Below are 20098 nucleotides of genomic sequence, written 5' to 3'. Positions count from 1 at the left end.
GTTCATCGCCCCATTGAGGTTAGTCAGTTGCAAACGTTTAAACGTGAGGGGGAAAAAAAAGAATTATTTGCATTAAAAGAAAACAAGCTGAATAGTAACTGGTCGATACTGACGAGTGTTTTATTAGTAACACAGACCTGGAGACAGAGCCAATAAGAAGCCGCTGTGAGCCTTGACAAGACTGACATTGTTCAGAAGGCATTTAAAGATGAAGGGTCTAATAGTTGAACCCATACAGTAAGGGGGAGTGGGTCAAAACAAAAAGGGGCAATGCTGCAAATTTGAATCAAATACAAAACCAACTGCAAAAAAAAAAAAAAACAGAAGGGGGGGGAAGGGGGGAAATTAAGTGCAATTCCTATTAGATGAAATCAGGATGGCATCAAATGGCAAAGGGAAAGCAAAATGCCATGGTATGCAGAAGTCATATTATCTTATATTATGGTAACAGAGAAACAATCAGATATAGAAAGGCGGCACGGCAATCCACATGTCGTTACAAGCCATTCTTTTTTTTTTTTTCTCAAAACTTTGAAGTCTTTATCACTGAGTCCCATGACGGGTTTTTGGGAAAGAGTGATGGTTCTGGCTGGAAAAAAAAAAAAAAAAAGATCTGTCAAGAAAAATGCCTGTAGATGGTATGTTGCAAGCAAAGGTCCATCAGTTACATCATTTATATTGATCCATTCTTGCTGTGGCAAAGACAACATACCTGGGGAATCAATGACTCACCGCTTGGGTATGATGTTGTACTAAAAAGGGGGCGATTTTCTAGTTTCCCCTATTGAGTTGCTCCGAGAGGTTAAGACAGTAAATTACTAAAGTTGTCCGCTGAAGTGCAATGTCTGGTGACAATGGAGAAGAAGAAGAAATAATGTAGAATTTGTCTTTGTTGCTTTGCTGATCCTCGTCTTTCTCCCAAATCCAATCGTCGGAAAAAGTTTAAAAAGGACAAATGAACTCAGCGAGCATACTCCGACTCATGTACACAAGCTCACCTCCATACACACACAGTCAGTATCAGGAGCAATAAGGCAGAGAGGCTCCGTTTTCTTTTTCGAAAAAAATACAAATAAAGAATCAAGAAGGAAAAAAAAAAAAAAGAAAAAAAAAAAAAAAAAAAAAAAAAAAAAAAAAAACAAGCTGGCTCCCTCTCCCTCCCCAGTACTTTCTGGGTTCTGGTGATCCCATACTGTTCATCCCGTGTTAGGCGGTCGCCCCCAACCCTCGTCTCCTCAGGACGTGTCTGAGAGGCTCAGAGAGGGCTGGTGGGTCGTCTGGGTGGGAATGGAGGGCAGGATGGAAGCTGGCAGAGAGGAAAAGGCTGGTCAACAAGCCGCGTTCCTCTCAATTCAGCCAATCACCAGAGCCGGTGCTGGTGGAGGTTTCGACTGAGGACGGAGCGGACATCAGCAGTGAACCTAGGAGAAAGAGAAGAAAAGTACAAATCAGCTACAGCGTACTCGATGTCTCTTCCAACATTGTAGCAAATGTGTGCATTTTATTTCTGATTGCAATGTCAGAGGATGTATAGAAGTCTCATTTTTTTGCTTCAAATACTTGGAGTCAGATGTAGTTGTAGGGTGGAGCAACTAGCCTGGCTCTTCCTGAAGTTAAAATGATGCCCACAAACACCCTGAAAGCTCAATAATAAACACTTCCTGTCTCTATAGCTTAACTCATGCATCAAAAATAAACCGCAAAACTGTCACATGAAATGAGGTTTCCTGCAATAAACTGCTTTGGAGCAAATAAAGGTGACAGTATAGGTATAACAGAGTCAGAGAAGCTGAAAACACAACTAGAGACAAAAGCAGCAACTGTTATAAAAACCCTGAAGAGGAGAAACAAGCGAACTTTGGCCGTCTACGAGCAAAAAACAAGTCTTTAGGAATTGTTTTCAATTAGGAAAGTTGTAATCATTTTGTCATGTCAGCTGGTATTGGCCATGTTTCATGCTGTCTGGAGGCGAAGATAACGCGAGAAACAACGTATTGGTCTTGTCAGTTAAATGTCTGCAACATCAGGCCTTATTTGAAACGCTGATTGAACTGCATTGATGCTTTATTTGGAGAAAAAGGAATAAAAACGACCTCAAGCAAGCATACAAACATCTGAGGTGGAATCAGGGCTATGTTTTACATTTTGCCACTTTCATTAACCTTTTCTACCATGACGCTGAAACTGTAGAGAGAGTCAGACTCGCTGTTTATCCAGCTTCCAGTCTTTATTCTAAGCTAGGCTAACCACATCCAGGCTCTATTTAGAGGTATATCTTCTCATCTCAGTCTTGGAAATAAAGTAGATGAGCACATTTAACTAGACCAACCGGAAGCATTTCACCTAAAAAAGTCCTAAAAGTAGCTTGTAGTCGCAACATGACAGTCAGACAGGATGTGGAGTTCATTACTGAAGAGAGAGTAAAAATACCACCTTTGAAATGATGTTGTTTATAGTAAGACCAATGAGGAGTTGTCTGCAGTCCATCTAAATGTCAGAGTCACTGTATACCGACAATCTAAATCACATCAGTCAGTGGTGCCTTTATTAGCTTAAACCTCTGAAATGACCAAACATCATTTAAATTCCCGACGCACGTGCATGGCTTTAACGTGCGGACAAAGTGAGCCATTGTCTGTTTGTGTTCGTGCCAGCTTTAATATGCCTTTTACCTTAGTGCATCCAGCATAGGCAGCAAGTTAAGAAGTGCTGTGTCACTAGGGTCGCTGAACCAGGACTTGATGGGTATTGCATTGTCTGGAGGGCAGAAAACAGCCAGTCAGTTGAGAAGTTGTTGATTTTATGCTGCTCTCTTACCACTGCGTGTTGGGAGGAACATTAAGATTTTATGTAGTGTTACAGGAGGTACAATACAGGCCTTGTGCTGAGAAAAAAAACCTATTCAGCCATATGTTCTCTTCATGCCTTGTCACAAGGTTGAAGTGTATTAAAGCGGAAGTCTCTTTGATTTTATACGGTAAAGACAATCGTACGAAGAATACAAACGGCTAAATATACACTTCAACCATGATAGCAACATGTCCCCAAACTTATTCTATCACGCTTTTGAAAGTAGAATTATAATATTCACATAAAAGAATCAGAATCAGAATAAAAGACCTGATTCACAACAGAAATACTGATATATATGCTGCTAACCCAAAGAGCTGCTAAACTGCAATTAAGATACATTCTATTTTTGTCTATTCTATTCTAATGCATCCTTTTATTCCCTCTGTCATCAGGCTGTTAAATACTCAGAGTATTGTGATTTTCTTGGATGTCACAATACAGCTACCTCACTTCCTATTTTACATATTCGAGGCAATTAAAATGTATTTAGCCGACATCTTCCCTGGACATTAGTGTAAAACATTAACAGAGAAACAGAGTGGTGCACAAGTCTTACCTGGATGGCTACGATAAGCACCAGGCGAGTTGTCCAGGATAACAATACTGGACAGGTCATCGTGTACTACAGACAGATCTTTAATATAACTACCTAGATCCAATGTACAGTGCTGGCAAAAGACAGGAGACGCAAAAAGTCAGTGACACCAATAAAAAAAGGAGAGGAAAGAGACTCAAAAGGCCCAATGGGAACGAAGAGCCGAATCAGTATTAGCACATTAACCCATGCTGTATGAAGTGGAGCACTACCTGTCTGTAGTATCGGCGTTTCAGAATGTTCCTGTTATTGTCCAGTTTGTCCGCCACTGCTGAGCCGTAGATCTCCATACTAGCTGTGAAAACCACGAGCTCATACCACTGGCTCACCTGTGTACACACAGGTAACACAACACACGGGTTACAGTCGGTGCTTAGTAAGTCCTGAAGGATCATTATACAAAACAAATAATAGTTTTATGACATTATATCGTGTTGCCATACGATAGAGAATAATCGTAAAGATGGCAGATAGGATAAAGGGTAGCCCGTCCACAGCAGGGATGTTTGTGCGTTTTATGGCTTGCTACTATGTTGATTTAGGACTGAAACACAAAGAGAGTAAAGCTGATCACAGCAGCTTGTCCGACTGATACTCACCACTTCTAAAAAGAAGTCAACATGTGGCCTTTTATGTACGAAGAATCTGACTGGGTGCTTATCAATGACAACCTGCGTGGAAGAGAAAACAAAAAGACCCGCTTAGACAAGAACAGCAAATAGACTCAACTATGCTCATTATCATTACTGTATTACTGTCCGTACTTTGAGGATGAAGTCTGGTGGTGTGCCAGGCCTCACTGTGGGCCTCAGGACCCCGTCATGGTGCGAGTGGATCAGCGTCTCATCCAGATCCAGAACTAGAATCTTCCGCTTTACTGCATCTGGAGTTTATTAAACAATAATGGACACGTGTCATACTTTGTTCTGCACATTTAAAAACAAACAAGTATCGAGAGAGGTTAGGTTACATGAACAATCATACAGTAAATTTAAATGCACTGCAGTAACCTAAGTCAGTAATCAGATTTCTATCCAACCTATGATTAGGGTTTGGCATCGTTGGTATTTTTATTATGCCTGTTCTATGCTTATCGATTTATAATTTAACATACTACATATTATGAAACAACTACAATACAAAACATTTTTCTGAGTACTTTTACTAACATATTACGTGTTCCTGAACATACTGACATACTTTTACTATGACATTTTCACTGTAGGATTTATACAGTGTGGTATTAGTATTTTTATTGTAGTAAATGATTTGTGTTATTTCTAATCACTGCCCATCTCTGATTATCAAGGAAAACAAACACTGAAAAACTTTATGACTGAATGTGTTTTTTAACAGTGAGGATACACAGCCACAGCCTGTTGCACATCTCCTTGAAGAAAAGTGGTGAATGGACTAGTGGGTTTGTGAGTGGGAGAGTGAGACTCTCCTGGTGTGTTACAGAAGTGGCAGCATATTGCTGCAGTTACACAAAAATGTGGCTACAAAGGGCAGCAGTTACTTGAGTTGGCCGTAATGAGCCTCCATATGCAGAATAGTTACTGAATCTGTGTGTTGGGTTTGCAAGAAAAGAAACAGATTATCTAGAATCCAGAAAATGTTACAAAAAAGTTGTGAAAGCAGCACAAACTGTGTGATCGTCTTGTAACAAGCAACTACATTTAGCGTAAATATTCTGCTGCTGCATAATATTTTACACAACTCCGCTATTGTTACAGATAAGTAGCCATAAGTGAAACAAGTACCTAAACCAGAGAGGAGACCACCGTCACTATTGTTAGGATTGGTTTCTGTAGCTAACATGAGCAGAGTCTGTGAAGCACAGTTTGTGCAGCTCACATGATCAAGCAGCTCAGCACAGAGCATGGTAACAGAATAATGCCAGAGTCATAATTTATTAAGACAAATACATCAGGAGATAGAAAAACTGAGTATTCAGCTTGCAGGATGGTGCAGGCAGATAGCGGTAGATATACAGTAGGTGTGGTACACTGTGTCAGCCTTTGCTCTGTCATCAGGACTATAACCAGGGAGCGAGGAGAACTTCTGTCGGGCCGGAGCAGTTGGTGGCTAACCGGGGATAACCAGTCACATTGACACTGCTGGCAACGTGCTCTCTGTTGCTCTGCAGCTCACAGGATCCCTGCACACACACCTGTACTGCTCTATACTCTGTAACACCAGGTAATGCACAAGCACAAGTAAAATGTGTCTTAATGAACTTTCCTTCAGAATTTAAACTTTGGATCCGAGTTGGAACCGGTTCCGGGTGCCCAGCCAGACTCCTGGCTTCACTTGAAACCACTACTTGCTTAATTAATTGAAGTGTGTTAGTGGCAAGAAACTGTCTTTTTATTCTTTTGGAGAATGTAGATGGCACAAAAGAGAAATATAGATCATATAAGGTTACTACAACGTCCTCTTGCCCCATGGCCTTTACAAATGAGAGGCTATTATTCTAGAAATTAACAGCTGTTTAGGTGTTCCTGTAATCTTTTAAGACTGTAAGAGGCTACTCACTGCCAGTTTTAGGTAAACTGTGTATATTAAAAACAAAGATGCATGACTGTGTGTAATGAGTTTCCCTTCTGGCTGCACTGCTGTAATTCATGAAGTTAAACTACATGTAAATGCAGTAAGAAAATTAGCCAACTCTCTGTGAGCTTGGAAACACATTTAAATTTGTTGTCTCTTTTTGCATGCATGGCTTCAGAGGCTTGCCGATAATGATCATGATCTAGAAAGCTTTTGCTGCTAACCTCATTCTAATGCACAGATTTAAAGACAATTTTTTGACAATGTTGCTTTAATTCTGCCCAGTGCTGTAAATCCAAGCAGCAACGCCGGCCACTTAGAGCTAACTGAATGTAAAGGAATTACTCATTCATCGAAGACTCGACCTGAGTCTCCAGCTGAGGTCAGTGAAGTGACTGAAAGGGAAGTAAAGTAGAAGTGAAATACAATCCTACCTCTAAGTCAAGAGTGTGCTGTTGAATGAGCTCTCTGCTGACAGAAGAGAAGTTCATTCAGAGCGCACAAACCAGTCCATGCTAGTGTTACTGGGCCTTCAACATTTGTACTTCATCTCCACTTCTGCGCCACAAATGTGTCTTGTCACACTTAAAGGCAGGCATTCATATATTTTTGCCACAGTTTAAAGAGGACTCTGACATTTATATGCCACTACAACTCGTACTAAAAATGTTTGTAGGCAAGGAAACAGCATTTTTTTTAGCACAATGGACTACCATCTGCAGCTAAATCAGGCAGTCTTTTAAATTTACCATTGTGGTTACAGGAAATCCTACAGTATGTATGCTGCCTGTGTATCAGTACATGCTTGGTGTCCAGTGCATTTCATATTGTCAGATATTATTTACATTACGCAGTGGTGATGTGACATTTTCAGCTATTAGCACTAGTTTATTCAAAGTCAAGTGTGACGACATGGCAACAACACGTGAGAGATAAACACCTCCTTTGTTGACAGGTATCCATCTCCTTTAAACCTGCATATTTCTTGCCATACAAAGGAACATTTCCCTTAACCCTCTGAACACCAAACAGCTTCTGGATGTTTTTTTGTTTTTTTTTAAAACTCCGGTCCTATTTTCACTCACTGTGGGCTGATTTTTACCGCAATATGAAATCTTGCACCTCTATGAAAACACAGCCTTGGATAGAATTGGAGAAAACTCAAAAATGTCTTCTGTGCAGGATAACAAAGTAGATTTTTTTGTTTTCCTGTTGGTTGCAGCTGAGTCACTGTTAACCGGTGTGCTGAGGCGGACTCGTTCTTTTGTGTCTTACAGAGGCTTTGATCGTTACAAAGTTAAAAATCTGACAGTTCTATCTTGTTTTTACAGGTACTGGCTGATAAATGACGTCACTTTGGTAAGGTCTTGAAAGTCAACATGACTTTAAAAACCCACCACTGGGTTGTGGGGTTCAGAGAATCAGAGTGCTGTCTGATGCTGTTTTGGGGACTAGAGTAGCACAGCAGGTTTATCCGTGCACACGAACAGTGGTTTACATCTCGTAATTTGACCCACTTTAACATATGAAACTTTCACCCAAAGTCTGCACTTCCTTGTGTGGGGACATTACACTATATTAAACTCTTTCTGAACTGGTGATGAAGACGAGGGAAATGTGCTAAACTGTGTGCTCACATGTCGGCCATTAGGTTTCTAGAAATTAGTTTTCTGGACAATTCTTTCCTGAAGTTGTTTCACTTCTTTAAATTACAAATATTTTCTGACAGTGTCCATGTTTGTGTTAATACCACAAAAAGACTAAATATGTGTCTGGTAAAAGCATATACAAACCAAAACAAAGTCAGTTATGGGTTTTCATAGCGTGATGCAGCGTGATCATATCTTTAAAACAACTGTATACTCACTGAGTCTGTTTCTGGAGATGGGTGACAGAGGCAAAGTGTCGTATCGCACCGTCTGATACTGTATTATCTGCAAATGAAATAGTCAGACATTGATCACAACACTTCATACAATATGATGAATTTACTACACCACTGCAGAAAGTTTTCATTTCCAAGGCAACTGTTGTCTCCTGACATAAAAGGACCAGTGTTAGTGTCTTGGAAACCCTTTAGGGTACAGAAATGTGGTTTTCTGTTATCTTCTCACAGCATCAGCAAGGATCATGAATGAAAGCTAATTGTGCTCTGGATGAGTTGGACTACGGCTAAGGTTAATATCTCCAAGAAGGCCTTATATTTCAGCTAAAGCAAAATATTGTTGGTAAACCAGATCAACAAAGGGAAAACAGGAGGACACCATACTTAAATAATGAATAGAAGTTGGTTGTGTCCACCCTGGGGCTCTTCCTCTGTAACTTTCTTGCTCTGCTCTGATCAGAATGACTACAGTGGGGGAATCTTCCCAGTGCTGCCTCTAGCCCAGGGGCTCTGCATTTTTCTTCACAGGGTTATTTTTATCCCCCCAGCTGTCGGTGGGTGTCAGCGGAGCATGGGGCACACACAGTAAGGGAGACTTGCAGGGTGACTTTGACTGAGCCTGGGCTGCTTGGTACCTAAGCCTTAGACAGAGCCTCCCTCCGTGTCCCCTCCCACTGCTGCCTGGCAGACTGAGCTCTGGGGAAGCCTATTGGTGGCAGCAGCTGCTGGGCACCACAGGGGGAACCTCACCGTCCACTCAGCTCTTTGCACCTCTAAGAATGTCCATCTGGACTCCTGGCCTGCAAGCTCCGACTGAATCTTTTGCCTCCGGACTAGGGCTACAGCTCTCATCTTAATTATTCATGCTCTTGTATCCTGACCAAGAGTCCTCAAATTAAAAATTATTTAGTGGCATGTGGTGGAGATAAGCAGGTAGCCCTTGCATTTGTGAAGCTGTAACAAGGACACAAGCAACATGAACTCAACCAGGGGTGTTTCTAAATTATCAACCAATTTGTCTATTACTTTCTTAAGTAATATTAAGATTAATTGCTTAAGGATTTGTTCCAGAGCAAAAGTTGACATATGGGGACTACTCATGTTGGCCAACCAATATTCAAAAACCTTTAATTATTAATTTTACTACGACAAAAAAGATTAGGACAAAACCAACAGGTATTCACAACCAAGAACAGTAACACCAGACAATCTGGGACATTTCTGCATATAAAAATTACATTTATGATTAACTGATCATTATAAACGGTTGCTAATTATTTAGTGGAATAATCAGCTGAGCATTAAGTTCTACCATCAGCTAGTAAAGTTGGGTGTTTTGTGTTAATTAGTTAATTGTTTCAAGACTAATTTTGCAGCTGCAGGATGTCACTGTATCATTTAGAACAATAAGTAGGTCTATTATATAACATGGATGACTGTAAGATTAATAAACAACCATATAGTCATTTGTTGACAGAGTCTCAGGCATGGGATTATGACCCAATTCTAATATTCATAATCCAATCAGGCTTTTATTGATCCATATTTTTGGATCTGGTTGTAGGTTATCAGGCTGTCAGTTATTTATATCAAACTTTTGGAATGCTTATATTTTTAGAGGTACTGAATGGGTCAGATCTTACAATCCTGACTTCAAATATGTTCCATCACACTTGCCACGCACATCCATAGGATCACCTACACTTCAGCGCCCAGTCAATGACACTGGTTCAGTGCATCACAGACTGTAAACAAGGGTGCTAAACTGTGAGTGAGAATGAGAGAAACAGAGGGAGAGAGAGAGAACAGTACGCTCTCTGTGCCGACATAATCCCTCTCACTTCAGCCATAACATGGACTGAACTCCTCTCACTCAGGGCCTGTTCACAACCCGCAAGTGTTGTTGCCACACAATAAACTGCAGCCAAACCTCCAACAGCAAGATGATTACAACACACAGGGCACTCCTCCAAGCTTTGTTGGTCTGATACGGAGCTGGAGTCGAAGTCCACTCATATTACACCACATATGCATGTCTATTAGCAACTCACCCATGTGTATGTCCAAGTTACAAGCATGTGGCGTCTGTCACCTTAAATGCCATGCTTATTGTGGAGGCATTTGTGAGCAATTGAAGGTGACCTGCACGCTTGTGCTGCTGCTCCTTAAATTTGGATGTGGCGGGGCTTCTATTTTGCACTGCAGCTCCAGCTCCAGCAGCCATTTATTTACAAAGTCTAATCACACAATAACACCCAGACACAATATTTAGCTGAAATATTCAGTCTGATAATCAATTTGATGGTTCAGCAACAATTTTGATAATGAATTTAAAACGAATTATCAAGAAAAAGAGTTTTGCTTTTCAAAAATTACTTCCAGAATATTCATTTCTTCTACATGTCATGGCTGGTTTAAGTTCTGGACTGTTGGACAAAATTACCTTTTAAGGAGACTTTGCACTATTTTTTGATATTTTACAGACAAAATGGTTAATAAGCCAACTAAAAAAAGTTTGTCATTTAGTTTGAAAAGATAAATGTGGTTTAATAACGAAAGTAATCATTAGAGGCAGTTGTACATTTGAATCAATAACGAAAGTAGGCAGTGGGCAGTTCTACATTTTGCAGTACTTTATATACTTCTTTTGTTGAAAATGTGTTTACACTTTTAAAATCTGTATTATACTTTTATAGTATTTAAATATGACTGCGTAAATTTAAAGCTGCCCCAAGGATGGAAAAGTATTAAAATTCGACATTGATGCTATTCAATGGGAGCCAACAAGAGATCCCTACAGGTGATCTGAAAAATATTATTTGGGCACATAGGAGTCATGGAAACGTCAAGACTTGACTCACTTGTCACAGAAACACAACAGCACCAAATGACAAACATCTTTCAAACCCCTTCTCACCGTTCGTAGGTGCTTCCTGAGGATGTACATGATGAAGCCCCATATTCTGGACGTTACGCCGAGAAAAGTGCGGATGCCAAGTAAACACTGCCGGGTCTTCAGCATGTTGATGAGCACGCAAAGACCCCACAACAACTGAACTTCAATTCTCACCCGTTTGACGCAAGTTGCAAGGGTAATTACTGAAGAGACTTGCTTGCTACACAGTCAAAATCCGTCTTTAGCCACAGCCGCCAAACTAGCAATTCAAATGAACAAGAGGCCAAGCAAACGTGTGAGTACCTCGCTCTGCACACTTGTGGCACAATCAGCATTAAAAATAATGCATTCGCATCGTAACAGTGACAGACAAACGTGGACGTGGTCAAAAAACGCCGCTGCTCGACGACTGCTGCTGTATGGACCTTAGCACGCAGCTCGTTGACAAGCTAGCTTTAGGTGTACTAACTACCGTTAGCTAGTAGCCGCCGAGCTACCGCTAGCTCGACAGGGTGACCACCTTGAACCTTGGACAAAAATACCCCCAAAAAGCTGTGGGGCCGCTCGTTGACAAGCACCGGTTTAAGGCGACTTCAGTCTGTGCGGCGTGCGAAGAGAGACAGTTCAGCAAAAGTTCCCCAAAGCCTAACCGGGTCCGGTTAAAATCAGTTTGTAGTCCAGTGGAAATCCGGAATGAAACTGCGAGCCGCCATCGCCGCTTTGCCGTCACTTCCGCGAGGAACTCTGCGGTTGCGCGCAGCACGTCCACGTGGAAAGAAAACAAACAGACGTGGACGAGCGAATGTCTGCTCGGTCGAATTTCGTTAAAAATGACCAGTTTTGCTAAAGTTCTCCATTTTATGTTTAGCTAATCTCTTTGTGGCTGCACTGCACTTTAATATAAATAAGATTAATGGTTAGACATCTGTGTGCTGTCACGTTGACAGGAGCTTAATTGGTGTCAATAAACCTCATTATTCTGAACAAGCTGTAAAACAACAAAACATGAGAAAAACCACTTGCTCGTGGATAGATGTGTTTACTAGGAACTTTATTTTTTTTATGTATTGTACAAGTGTGTAGTTTGTCTGGTGAATAAATAAAACTAAAATCCATTTGCAATGTATAATGTATAATTGGCAGGGGCAACTTTTACAGCCGTTAGCAAACATGTGGTCTTGCCAGCTGCCAACAAATTCCAAAAACTTTCTTACACCTACTCCGCATTACTCCAAACTAGGAAATGAATCATCTCCTCTGACAGACATTGATTTTAGTACTTATAATGTGTGGTGGTGTCAGTGGAAGCCAGTTATCGTTTGTTGCAACTAAACCTATGGCATGAATTGAGCAATCACTGCTAAAGTCGCTCATTTAGAAATCCACATTTTCAATAAAACAGCATATGTAAAAAGTGTAATCATAACCTAATCACAGGATGTCATGGAAGCACTTTCACATGTGCGATTAAAAAAGTCCAAATTAACTTAAGGCAATTAGACAGTTTATATTTGTGTCCTTCGTTACGTTTTCTGGCTGTGACACAGACAGTTGTCAGCTGTGTTTTCATTTATATTTCATTTATAGTATGGATGTATGTTAGATGTAGTATTTTAAGGAAAGATCAGCATTTAGAAAGAAGTCTGAAACAATAAACTTCAGTTTGGTTAATAGAAATGTTATTCCCTCTGATCACTTTAATTACCTTGTGACCCCTCAAATCAAGTTTGTGCAAGCAACTGCAAAAAAAAGATAGTATAAAGATTCGGAAAGAATCAATTTTATACATTTCGTACAGGTTTCTTATAGATATATTGGACATTACTTTAAATTTTGAAAGTTCTCTGAATTAACGTTGAAGATGACATAAATGGAATGAGTCTCAAATGCTACAAATGACTGTGTTTCAGTGGCACGCAGGACATGAAACATGGATCTTCTGTGGCTTTAGTAAGTTGTGTGCCTTGGCCCTATACATCAAGATCATCATCTGGGTCCTCCTGGTCAAAGTCGTCGTTGGCATCAGGCTCGTACAGAATGCGTCCAGAACCTTGGCCCGAGTGGAGCAGAGCTGTTTTTCTGCAAGATTAAAAATGGGACAGTATTTTGGTTTGTCTTGTGCTTAGAAAATTACAAAACATACAGAATGTGATCACTTTAAAATATATGGCTTGTAAGAAAGCTTCTGACTTCTCTTTGCTGAACATGAAGGGAAGTGCAAGTTTCTCCTTGGCCTTGCGTTCTGTATCAGACAGTCGAAGGTTGAAGGTCAAGTTAGCTGTTGGGTCCGTCTGTGAAAACACAAAGCGGATACTTTTTTCTCTGTCTTTCCTCTGTTGAACCTTGCATGGTGCTAAGGTATTATGCACGTGTTATATTGCACCTGCTGTTCCTCAGGGTCAGCCTGTTTGTGTTCAAGATGGCTAGGCTTGCTCTGTATGATGACTGTAAGATCCTCTTTGATGCTGAATATTTCCTCCTAAGGGCAAAAAACAAAGCTGTCAACAGTTTATAATAGTGTAGGAACACAAAATAGCCATCCCAAATGCAAACACTGCTTACATCTTGCGTGACTTTCCCCGATTTTGAGCGCTTTGTTATTTTTGCCACTGCTTCGTCTCCCTTCATTCCAGGTGCTACAGTGATGACTGAAGTAGCCAAGTGGCAAATACTTCCCACAGTACCGGTCTGATGCATATCTGCATGGAGCAGACCAATAATAGCTCTCACAGCTCCCCCTAATGAAAACACAGAAAATAATCCTTAAACAGAGGTAGTGCTGTATGCTCTTCCCAGTCCACTTACTCTCAAACAAGTCAACCAAGAAAGTCTGACAATAGATAGTACACATAAATTTTATGTATAGCTTGACTTTTCATGAATAACAATTACAGATCAAACCCACTCCTGGAAGTCATACCTTCCTTTATTCTGTAAAACTACACTAAAACCTCAACATAACATTGCCACAAAAAAAAATATTTATCACCTCTTTTCAGCTGCTGTAGAGTCTTGCAGACAACAGGGGGACTGACATGTCTCAATATCCACGATAGAGAGTCAATTACTAATGTAACTGGTTTGGGGTGTGATGTTTGCTTGACCAGATGTGTAAGTTCCTCCAAACCGAACTGATGAACTGTGAAAGCCAAGTTATCCGTCCACCCAAGGGGGTCTGTATAAGCATTGTGAAAGCGTAGCCTAAAACAAAAAAAAAGAAACAGATGATAAATAGTCAGTTTGACTGCAGAATAAACAAAGTGAAATGCTGAATATTCTTTTCTGATCACATAAATATGCATTTTTTATTACATAAAATTTACAAAAATACTGGAAAAATGTCTGCTTTGACACATCTTTAGTTTGAATAGTTTAACACCCAAAGAAATTCAGCTTCTTAAACAAGAGAAATAAATGCTTACATGAGTGAAGTTGGAACCAGTGAATGATTTGTTTATTGCTGTATAAATAACACACAATTTACCAAACATCAATTCATTTTCAGTTGATTGGTTCATTGTTTGATTACCTCTGATGGGCTGATGTTGTCAATCCTTCTCCAAGCTCTTCCTCACTGACCTCAAAGCCGAGGACATGAATAGCTTCCTCCCTATATTTATAACATAGAGCAAGGTACACTTTAATACATATACATACATATATATATGTATCAGATACATAACTTGGCCACACTATTAGTTAATACTTCCTTCATAACCAAACATTCACCATACTAATTGCTGTAAATACCTGTTCAGTGCAGCATTGATGAAGCTCTTCAGGAGGTGTCTACCAGTACAACTAGAAGAATCTGTCGATTCAAGTATAAATTACACGACTTTAATTTTCGATTAACATAGCTCACAGGTCTGTTAGTGTTGGCAATTTGAAAATGAATTCTACAACAGTAAAGTAATTTACCTTGTATTATGAGGAAACCCCCACTGTCAGTGCCTTGCAGCAGTTCAGACAACATGGTACACTGTCACTGAGCAAGGTAGCTTTAGCTCCTTAGCATACTTCTGATACACCACCGACTAAAACATGGATACCATAAGAGAAACCGGCTAGCTCAACGTCAGAAGGAGTACATCTCGAAAAGCTAAGAATGATAAGTACCTACTGTTGTTGCAAGTTGCGTTTTTTACTAAATAAAGCTTTCTTTGTCCGACACAAGTGCAGCAAGTTTCGCTAGGTAGCATGTTTGGGTTGCTTGGATTAAAAAACTTCATATCCCAGAGTTCCCGTTTCCTTAATGTCGCTTAATGCAGGTAAATGTAGTTCAATGACATTTACGACTCTCGACTCTCTGGTTTGAATGGCTGCATCACCAGACTACGTTACCCAGCATACACCGCAGGGAACCTTATGCTGGCAGCCTCAAGAGGCTTCTGCCGCGCACGGACGGAGAGGACCGTGCGGAATAAAGCAAAACTCCAGTCGTTTTGAATGCCTACAGCGAAGACACGGAGAAAACTTCATCTGGGAAGTTGCTATCATGGATCAGCAAACATTACTTGCGCTTATTTGAAGAGAGTTGACACTTCGGATGTATTTCGGTACCAGCGGTTATATAAATGCACTGACGAAGAAAAGGGAGCTTTAAGTGTAGCACGTTAAGCGACAGAGGAATTAGTAATTTGTGGGGCTAATAGTGTGGCGACAGCCCAGAGAAGGTTCGCTTCTGAGACGTTAACCCTTCTTACGGATTCCCATCAAGGGAAAACAACATCAACTTCGACCCTCGGTGGAGTGTTTGGAAGAAGGGTCTCTTCGGTCCTCTTCGCCCTTGGCTTTCTGCTGCTAAAGTTGCCCGGCGGTAAGGTGCAGCCACGCCGGGGGAAGGCACGGAGCGACGGCCGCTACTCTCCGGCTAGCTCGGCTGCTGCTTCTGTTTCTAGGACCGAGGCCTTGTCGGTTAGGCGACAATGCTTGACATAATGTCTGAACACCAAGGTACGTTTAACCGACGAAAAGCCATTAAAGAAACAGTTCCTTGTGATGTTAGATTGTCAATCGATGAAAAATGTCGTTTTGCGGGCATTACGGTAGCTAACCTGATGTGAGCGAGGGCTAACGTTAGTGCTACGTTTGGTTGCGTATGCTGTATTATTAACATTGCTTACTCTAGAAAGACTTGTCGTTGAACTGCAGTGAAAGTTGTGTTAAAGTGAATATCGAGTATATGGAGTTTTTGTTCGAATACTGTGGCCAGCTAATCCAGTGTTAACGTACTTATTGCACAGTTCAGTTAGCCTGCGAGATAACGCGCCGAACGACCTAGCTTGAAAGCTACTAGCTGGATAGCCAACGTTGCCCAACCGCCTCATTGAAAACACTGTCACAAGTCAGTTTTAAGTAAATTAGCTCGCCTGTCAGCCACGAAAACTTCACGTTTTAACATTAGCTCAAACTTCAAAGCTGTCAAACACGACACACCCGATTTAATCGCATCACCTTACTATCATCATGCTAATTTTGCTATTGAGCCTCCCACTTCCATTTCAAGAAAGCCAGCGCGAATCGCTAGCTTGACGGGGGCTGATCGTTAGCACTTTTGTTTTTTTTTTTTTTAGAATCAAACATAACATTTCCCAATACACATATGTTCTTGCAGAGTCTGTCTGGAGTTGAAGGGGTCACACTAGTCCAAACTGTGCTTTCGCAGTAAACTGCAGAACCTGTTGTTAGCTTCCCCTCTACATGTCAGCTAACTTTAGCAGGTAGCATACAGGCAACACAAAATGACAAGATAGCACATTTGCATCCGACAAACTGAGGCTAGTTATCAACGCTTTTGCAAAACCAACTTTTAAAAAAACCTTTAATGTGAAATCGATGAGTAGTTAAGCATGGCTGATGGACATATATTCAAAATCTGCCTGAAGTTCGGTGACCAAGTGACACCGGTTGCGGTTGTTGGAGGACACAGATAACTAGCATTACTGTCCGACGACTTACTTATTTTATCGGCTACAAGTCAACGCTATTGTGTATTTTAACGTTACTAAGCAAATGCGTCTCTTAAATAAGCCAAACATGCGCATCGCCAACGATCCCGATCACATTATTGAACCGTGTTAGCAAGCTAATGTTAGCAGTAGCCCATTCAGCATACCACTAGGCAACCTTATGGTTTGCAATTGATGTTGGCTTTTACTGACAAAAGGACAAAGTGAATGGGAACTGGTCGCTTGTGATTTACAGATGTGCTTTTTTCCCCCATCAGATTCACTGTTGACGTGCAAAACGGAACCTCTGGTGAGTACTTTGCATTGCATTTTACATTGAATAGTCAGAGTGTTTCATTCAGTTGTTCTCTGTTGTTGAGGCTTGTCAAAATAAGCTTCAGTTTTTTTAAACATGTGCTTTCTGCAGCCCCCAGAGAGGAAAAAGAGGACTGTCGAGGACTTCAACAAGTTCTGCAGCTTTGTCCTAGCTTATGCTGGCTACATCCCCAGTCCAAAGGAGGTAATCTGCTTTGAACATCACTGTTGATAAAAGAAACTGTCACTATAGCCTCACCTTGCTCACGTCCTGTCAATGGACTAAAACTGTCTCATGTTACTTTACAGGAAAGTTCATGGTCCCCCACATCATCCAGCTCTGCACACAGTTCAGGGCTGTCAGCAGATGGAGGCAGCAGCTCCATAGGCAACACCTGGGCAGATGGAAGCTCCGACATCCACACCATCCATACATTCGTCCGTAAAGCTCGCGCAAATAAGGGTAAAAATATCCGTCGCATGCACTCTGATAGCACACTGCTGGACAAGATGCGCCTAAAAGACTCCCTGTATGAGAGCCAGGCCACCTCAAAGGCGGAGCGCAAGAAGGACAAAAAACTGAAAAAGCTGTCGCTGGGTTCAGCCATGACAGCAGCAGACAGTGGCAGCAGCGAAGGCGAGAAAAGAGCCCGCATCAAACGCAGCAAAAACTCAAAACAGCCCAAACCTAAGAAGCTCAAGAGTTCGACTGCTCAAAGCGAGACAGACTCTGAGGCGCGGAACACGCACGGTGAGGTACGAGCTGACGGGGAGGACCTGGCAGTGCACGGGGGCTCCACTTCGAGCATACAGAGCTTGGGAAAGATGCAACCGGACGAATCAATCAGGGAAGCGGAAATGAGCTCCAGCGAGGGTGAGACTTGGATCGCCGACGAAGACATTATGGTGGAGTCAGGTATGACACTGTCTTTATTATTCATGTGCATACAGTCACGAAATATCTAACACTGAACTGTTATTTCTCCCCAATGCTTAGTGTGTACATAGCAACACCTACATGTCAGCTACAACGTCCCATAACTCTGATCTCTTTATCAACACAGGCGACGATTCATGGGACTTGATCACCTGTTACTGCGGGAAGCCGTTCGCGGGCCGGCCGATGATCGAGTGCAACCAGTGCGGCATTTGGGTGCATTTGTCATGTGCAAAGATCAAGAAGTCCAATGTTCCCGACATCTTTTACTGCCACAAGTGCAGGGACCAGCGACGGTCAGGACACAAAAAAGACACTTAGAGACAAGGGCGATGATGATGATGATGATGATGAGCACTCACCTTGTTTTTGCTGTCCTCTTCTTGACACTTACTTTCTTTGATGCCTACAGCCAAAACAGCCTAAATTATCACCTGGATGGCAACTGTATTGTCAGTTTGTAGGATTTCTTTTGACAATCACAACCATTCTTATTTATCCCTTTATATATATATTTTTTAATTTCTTATTTTTTTCCCCCCCTTTTTTTGTCGACTGTGAAGAAATGGACAGAAGGCAACAGTGACGGTTGAGAATCTTTTTTTTTTTTTTTTTTCCCGGGTCACTAAACAATTGCTACATTAATTGGCTTTGTTGTTATTTACTATGCTGGTGCATACATTTTCACACTTGGTCTCATATTCACTGAAAGTGCATTTTTGACTTGTAAATTATTTCTCCGACGATATCGACAAATCAGCGATCCCTCGCGTCTCTGAAGGATTCTCAGTTTGACAGTCGCTTCTTTCTAACTAAATCAATGCAAGATTTACATCGACAACAACAACAGTACCGCTTCTATATTGTGTAGCTTGAACGTCACTCCTGTTATTCGTTTAGTCATAACGCTTAGTCGGGCAGCTCATTTCTGTTTAGCGACTTATTTTTCTTTGGGGTTGTCAGTGGCGATCACTGAACTTTAAATAAGTAGAGCTCTCACTCCTTTTGAAATAAGAGATTTTTAAAAAAATTTATAGGATCAGCTATGATGTATTAGTTTGAATCTACATTCAAGTTGCACACACACAACAGTATGTTTCTAAAAATATAAACCCCAGTACAGCTTCCACTGCATACATGGGTGGAATAGGACAATATAAGCTACAGCTGATTCAGTCTCTTACCTGGCTGTGTACATTCATGATTGAGCGCTTAATGTTTCTCACTGTCTGGTTTGTTAATCAATCCTTGGTAGCCATTTACCATGAACAACATTTACATTAAAAGCTGTTAATTTTTTTTATGTTTTTTGTGTGTGTGTGTGTGTGTGTTACCGAGACATCGAGGCGGAGGGGGAGGTAACGTTGCTGTACGATGAGTGGTTACAATGATTAACAAAAAAAAGTGGCTCCGAGGCCCGTTTATGAATGGTTGTAAAATATTTGTTTTTCTATTTCATGTAATATGTTTTATTTCTTAGCTTTTCTGAGAAGCGGGATTAGAGATGCGCCCGCGTCAGAGAAAGGACATAAAGATTGTCTCACATCGAGAACAAAGTTGTAGTGTACAGAAGAAGAAGAAAAAAAAAGAGGTCGAGGCTGCATAGGTTTGTGGCATTTGTTTATTTTTTTTTTTGTTTTACCATGTGCTTTTTTTCTTTCGTCGGTGGGTGAGTCTTGGTAAGTCTCCGGTAGCAGTTGCACTCTCTGTACAACTTCGATTCTGTGTACATATCCTGTTCTTTGACAACTGTACATATGTGAAAGTGAAGAGAGAGAATACCCAAGCAAATTCTATATTTTCTGCAGTCTGATATTGTTTTGTTTAATTGTAGCTTGACAAATAAAAGTCTTTGGGAACAAAAAAGAGTTATTGTCATTGCAACACCAATAAAGACACAAAACCGTTATTTACCGCATTTTATTAAGACGTCAGCACACGGAGGAAGTGTTTGTCATGTTCAACCACAAGAGGGAGACGGTCGATGGTTGGATCGTCACATCTTAGTGTGGCGGTGCAGTGAGTTAATGAATAAATATCAAGCTGAACAAAGCTCACACATGGAGTGACATCGAGGAGGGAGAAAAATAGATGTTTTCTGTTCAGGCTTCCC

At 41.0% G+C, this 20098-nt stretch overlaps 3 protein-coding genes across 5 annotated transcripts; 1 reads left to right on the top strand and 2 right to left on the bottom strand.

Moving 5' to 3' along the window:
• Positions 1–95: 95 nt before the first annotated feature.
• LOC103358016 (CTD nuclear envelope phosphatase 1A) lies at positions 96–11490 on the bottom strand. Its single transcript, XM_008282808.1, has 8 exons — positions 10804–11490; positions 7869–7935; positions 4213–4331; positions 4048–4119; positions 3661–3777; positions 3410–3521; positions 2673–2757; positions 96–1421 (listed from the first exon to the last, which is right to left on the bottom strand). Exons 1-8 carry the CDS (start codon positions 10906–10908, stop codon positions 1361–1363), a joined length of 738 nt encoding a protein of 245 aa, XP_008281030.1. The 5' UTR covers positions 10909–11490; the 3' UTR covers positions 96–1360.
• Positions 11491–11819: 329 nt separating this feature from the next.
• elp5 (elongator acetyltransferase complex subunit 5) lies at positions 11820–15003 on the bottom strand. Of its 3 annotated transcripts, none has more exons than XM_008282805.1 (9): positions 14902–15003; positions 14704–14819; positions 14533–14593; positions 14312–14392; positions 13772–13983; positions 13345–13520; positions 13166–13261; positions 12973–13073; positions 11820–12861 (listed from the first exon to the last, which is right to left on the bottom strand). In XM_008282805.1, the coding sequence occupies exons 2-9, from the start codon at positions 14756–14758 to the stop codon at positions 12753–12755; spliced, it is 891 nt and encodes a 296-aa protein (XP_008281027.1). In that variant the 5' UTR covers positions 14759–14819; positions 14902–15003; the 3' UTR covers positions 11820–12752. The 3 variants fall into 3 exon arrangements, with proteins under 3 accessions (XP_008281027.1, XP_008281029.1, XP_008281026.1); XM_008282807.1 differs by having other exon boundaries at positions 14906–15003; XM_008282804.1 differs by having other exon boundaries at positions 14704–15003.
• A 193-nt stretch (positions 15004–15196) lies between these two features.
• phf23b (PHD finger protein 23b) lies at positions 15197–19851 on the top strand. The gene is made up of 5 exons (XM_008282803.1): positions 15197–15738; positions 17012–17043; positions 17161–17253; positions 17358–17964; positions 18113–19851. Exons 1-5 carry the CDS (start codon positions 15711–15713, stop codon positions 18304–18306), a joined length of 954 nt encoding a protein of 317 aa, XP_008281025.1. The 5' UTR covers positions 15197–15710; the 3' UTR covers positions 18307–19851.
• Positions 19852–20098: the final 247 nt, after the last annotated feature.

The sequence above is a fragment of the Stegastes partitus genome, unplaced genomic scaffold (genome assembly GCF_000690725.1).
Source record: "Stegastes partitus isolate 25-593 unplaced genomic scaffold, Stegastes_partitus-1.0.2 Scaffold287, whole genome shotgun sequence".
NCBI classification, from domain to species: domain Eukaryota; kingdom Metazoa; phylum Chordata; class Actinopteri; family Pomacentridae; genus Stegastes; species Stegastes partitus.
Note: the sequence above shows the minus strand (reverse complement) of the source record. Positions and strands in the feature narration are given on the sequence as shown.

Excerpts from the sequence above, each read along its gene's own strand:
- LOC103358016 (XM_008282808.1), bottom strand. The coding sequence starts at position 10,908 with ATGCTGAAGACCCGGCAGTGTTTACTTGGCATCCGCACTTTTCTCGGC. Across the intron at positions 3,778-4,047 it reads TTGACTTCTTTTTAGAAGTG|GTGAGCCAGTGGTATGAGCT; the intron begins GTGAGTATCAGT and ends GTGTGTACACAG. Across the intron at positions 1,422-2,672 it reads CCTATGCTGGATGCACTAAG|GTTCACTGCTGATGTCCGCT; the intron begins GTAAAAGGCATA and ends TCTTTCTCCTAG.
- elp5 (XM_008282804.1), bottom strand. The coding sequence starts at position 14,758 with ATGTTGTCTGAACTGCTGCAAGGCACTGACAGTGGGGGTTTCCTCATA. Across the intron at positions 14,594-14,703 it reads GGGTTTCCTCATAATACAAG|ATTCTTCTAGTTGTACTGGT; the intron begins GTAAATTACTTT and ends TTGAATCGACAG. Across the intron at positions 14,393-14,532 it reads ATCAATGCTGCACTGAACAG|GGAGGAAGCTATTCATGTCC; the intron begins GTATTTACAGCA and ends TTATAAATATAG.
- phf23b (XM_008282803.1), top strand. The coding sequence starts at position 15,711 with ATGCTTGACATAATGTCTGAACACCAAG. Across the intron at positions 17,044-17,160 it reads CGTGCAAAACGGAACCTCTG|CCCCCAGAGAGGAAAAAGAG; the intron begins GTGAGTACTTTG and ends TGCTTTCTGCAG. Across the intron at positions 17,965-18,112 it reads AGACATTATGGTGGAGTCAG|GCGACGATTCATGGGACTTG; the intron begins GTATGACACTGT and ends TTATCAACACAG.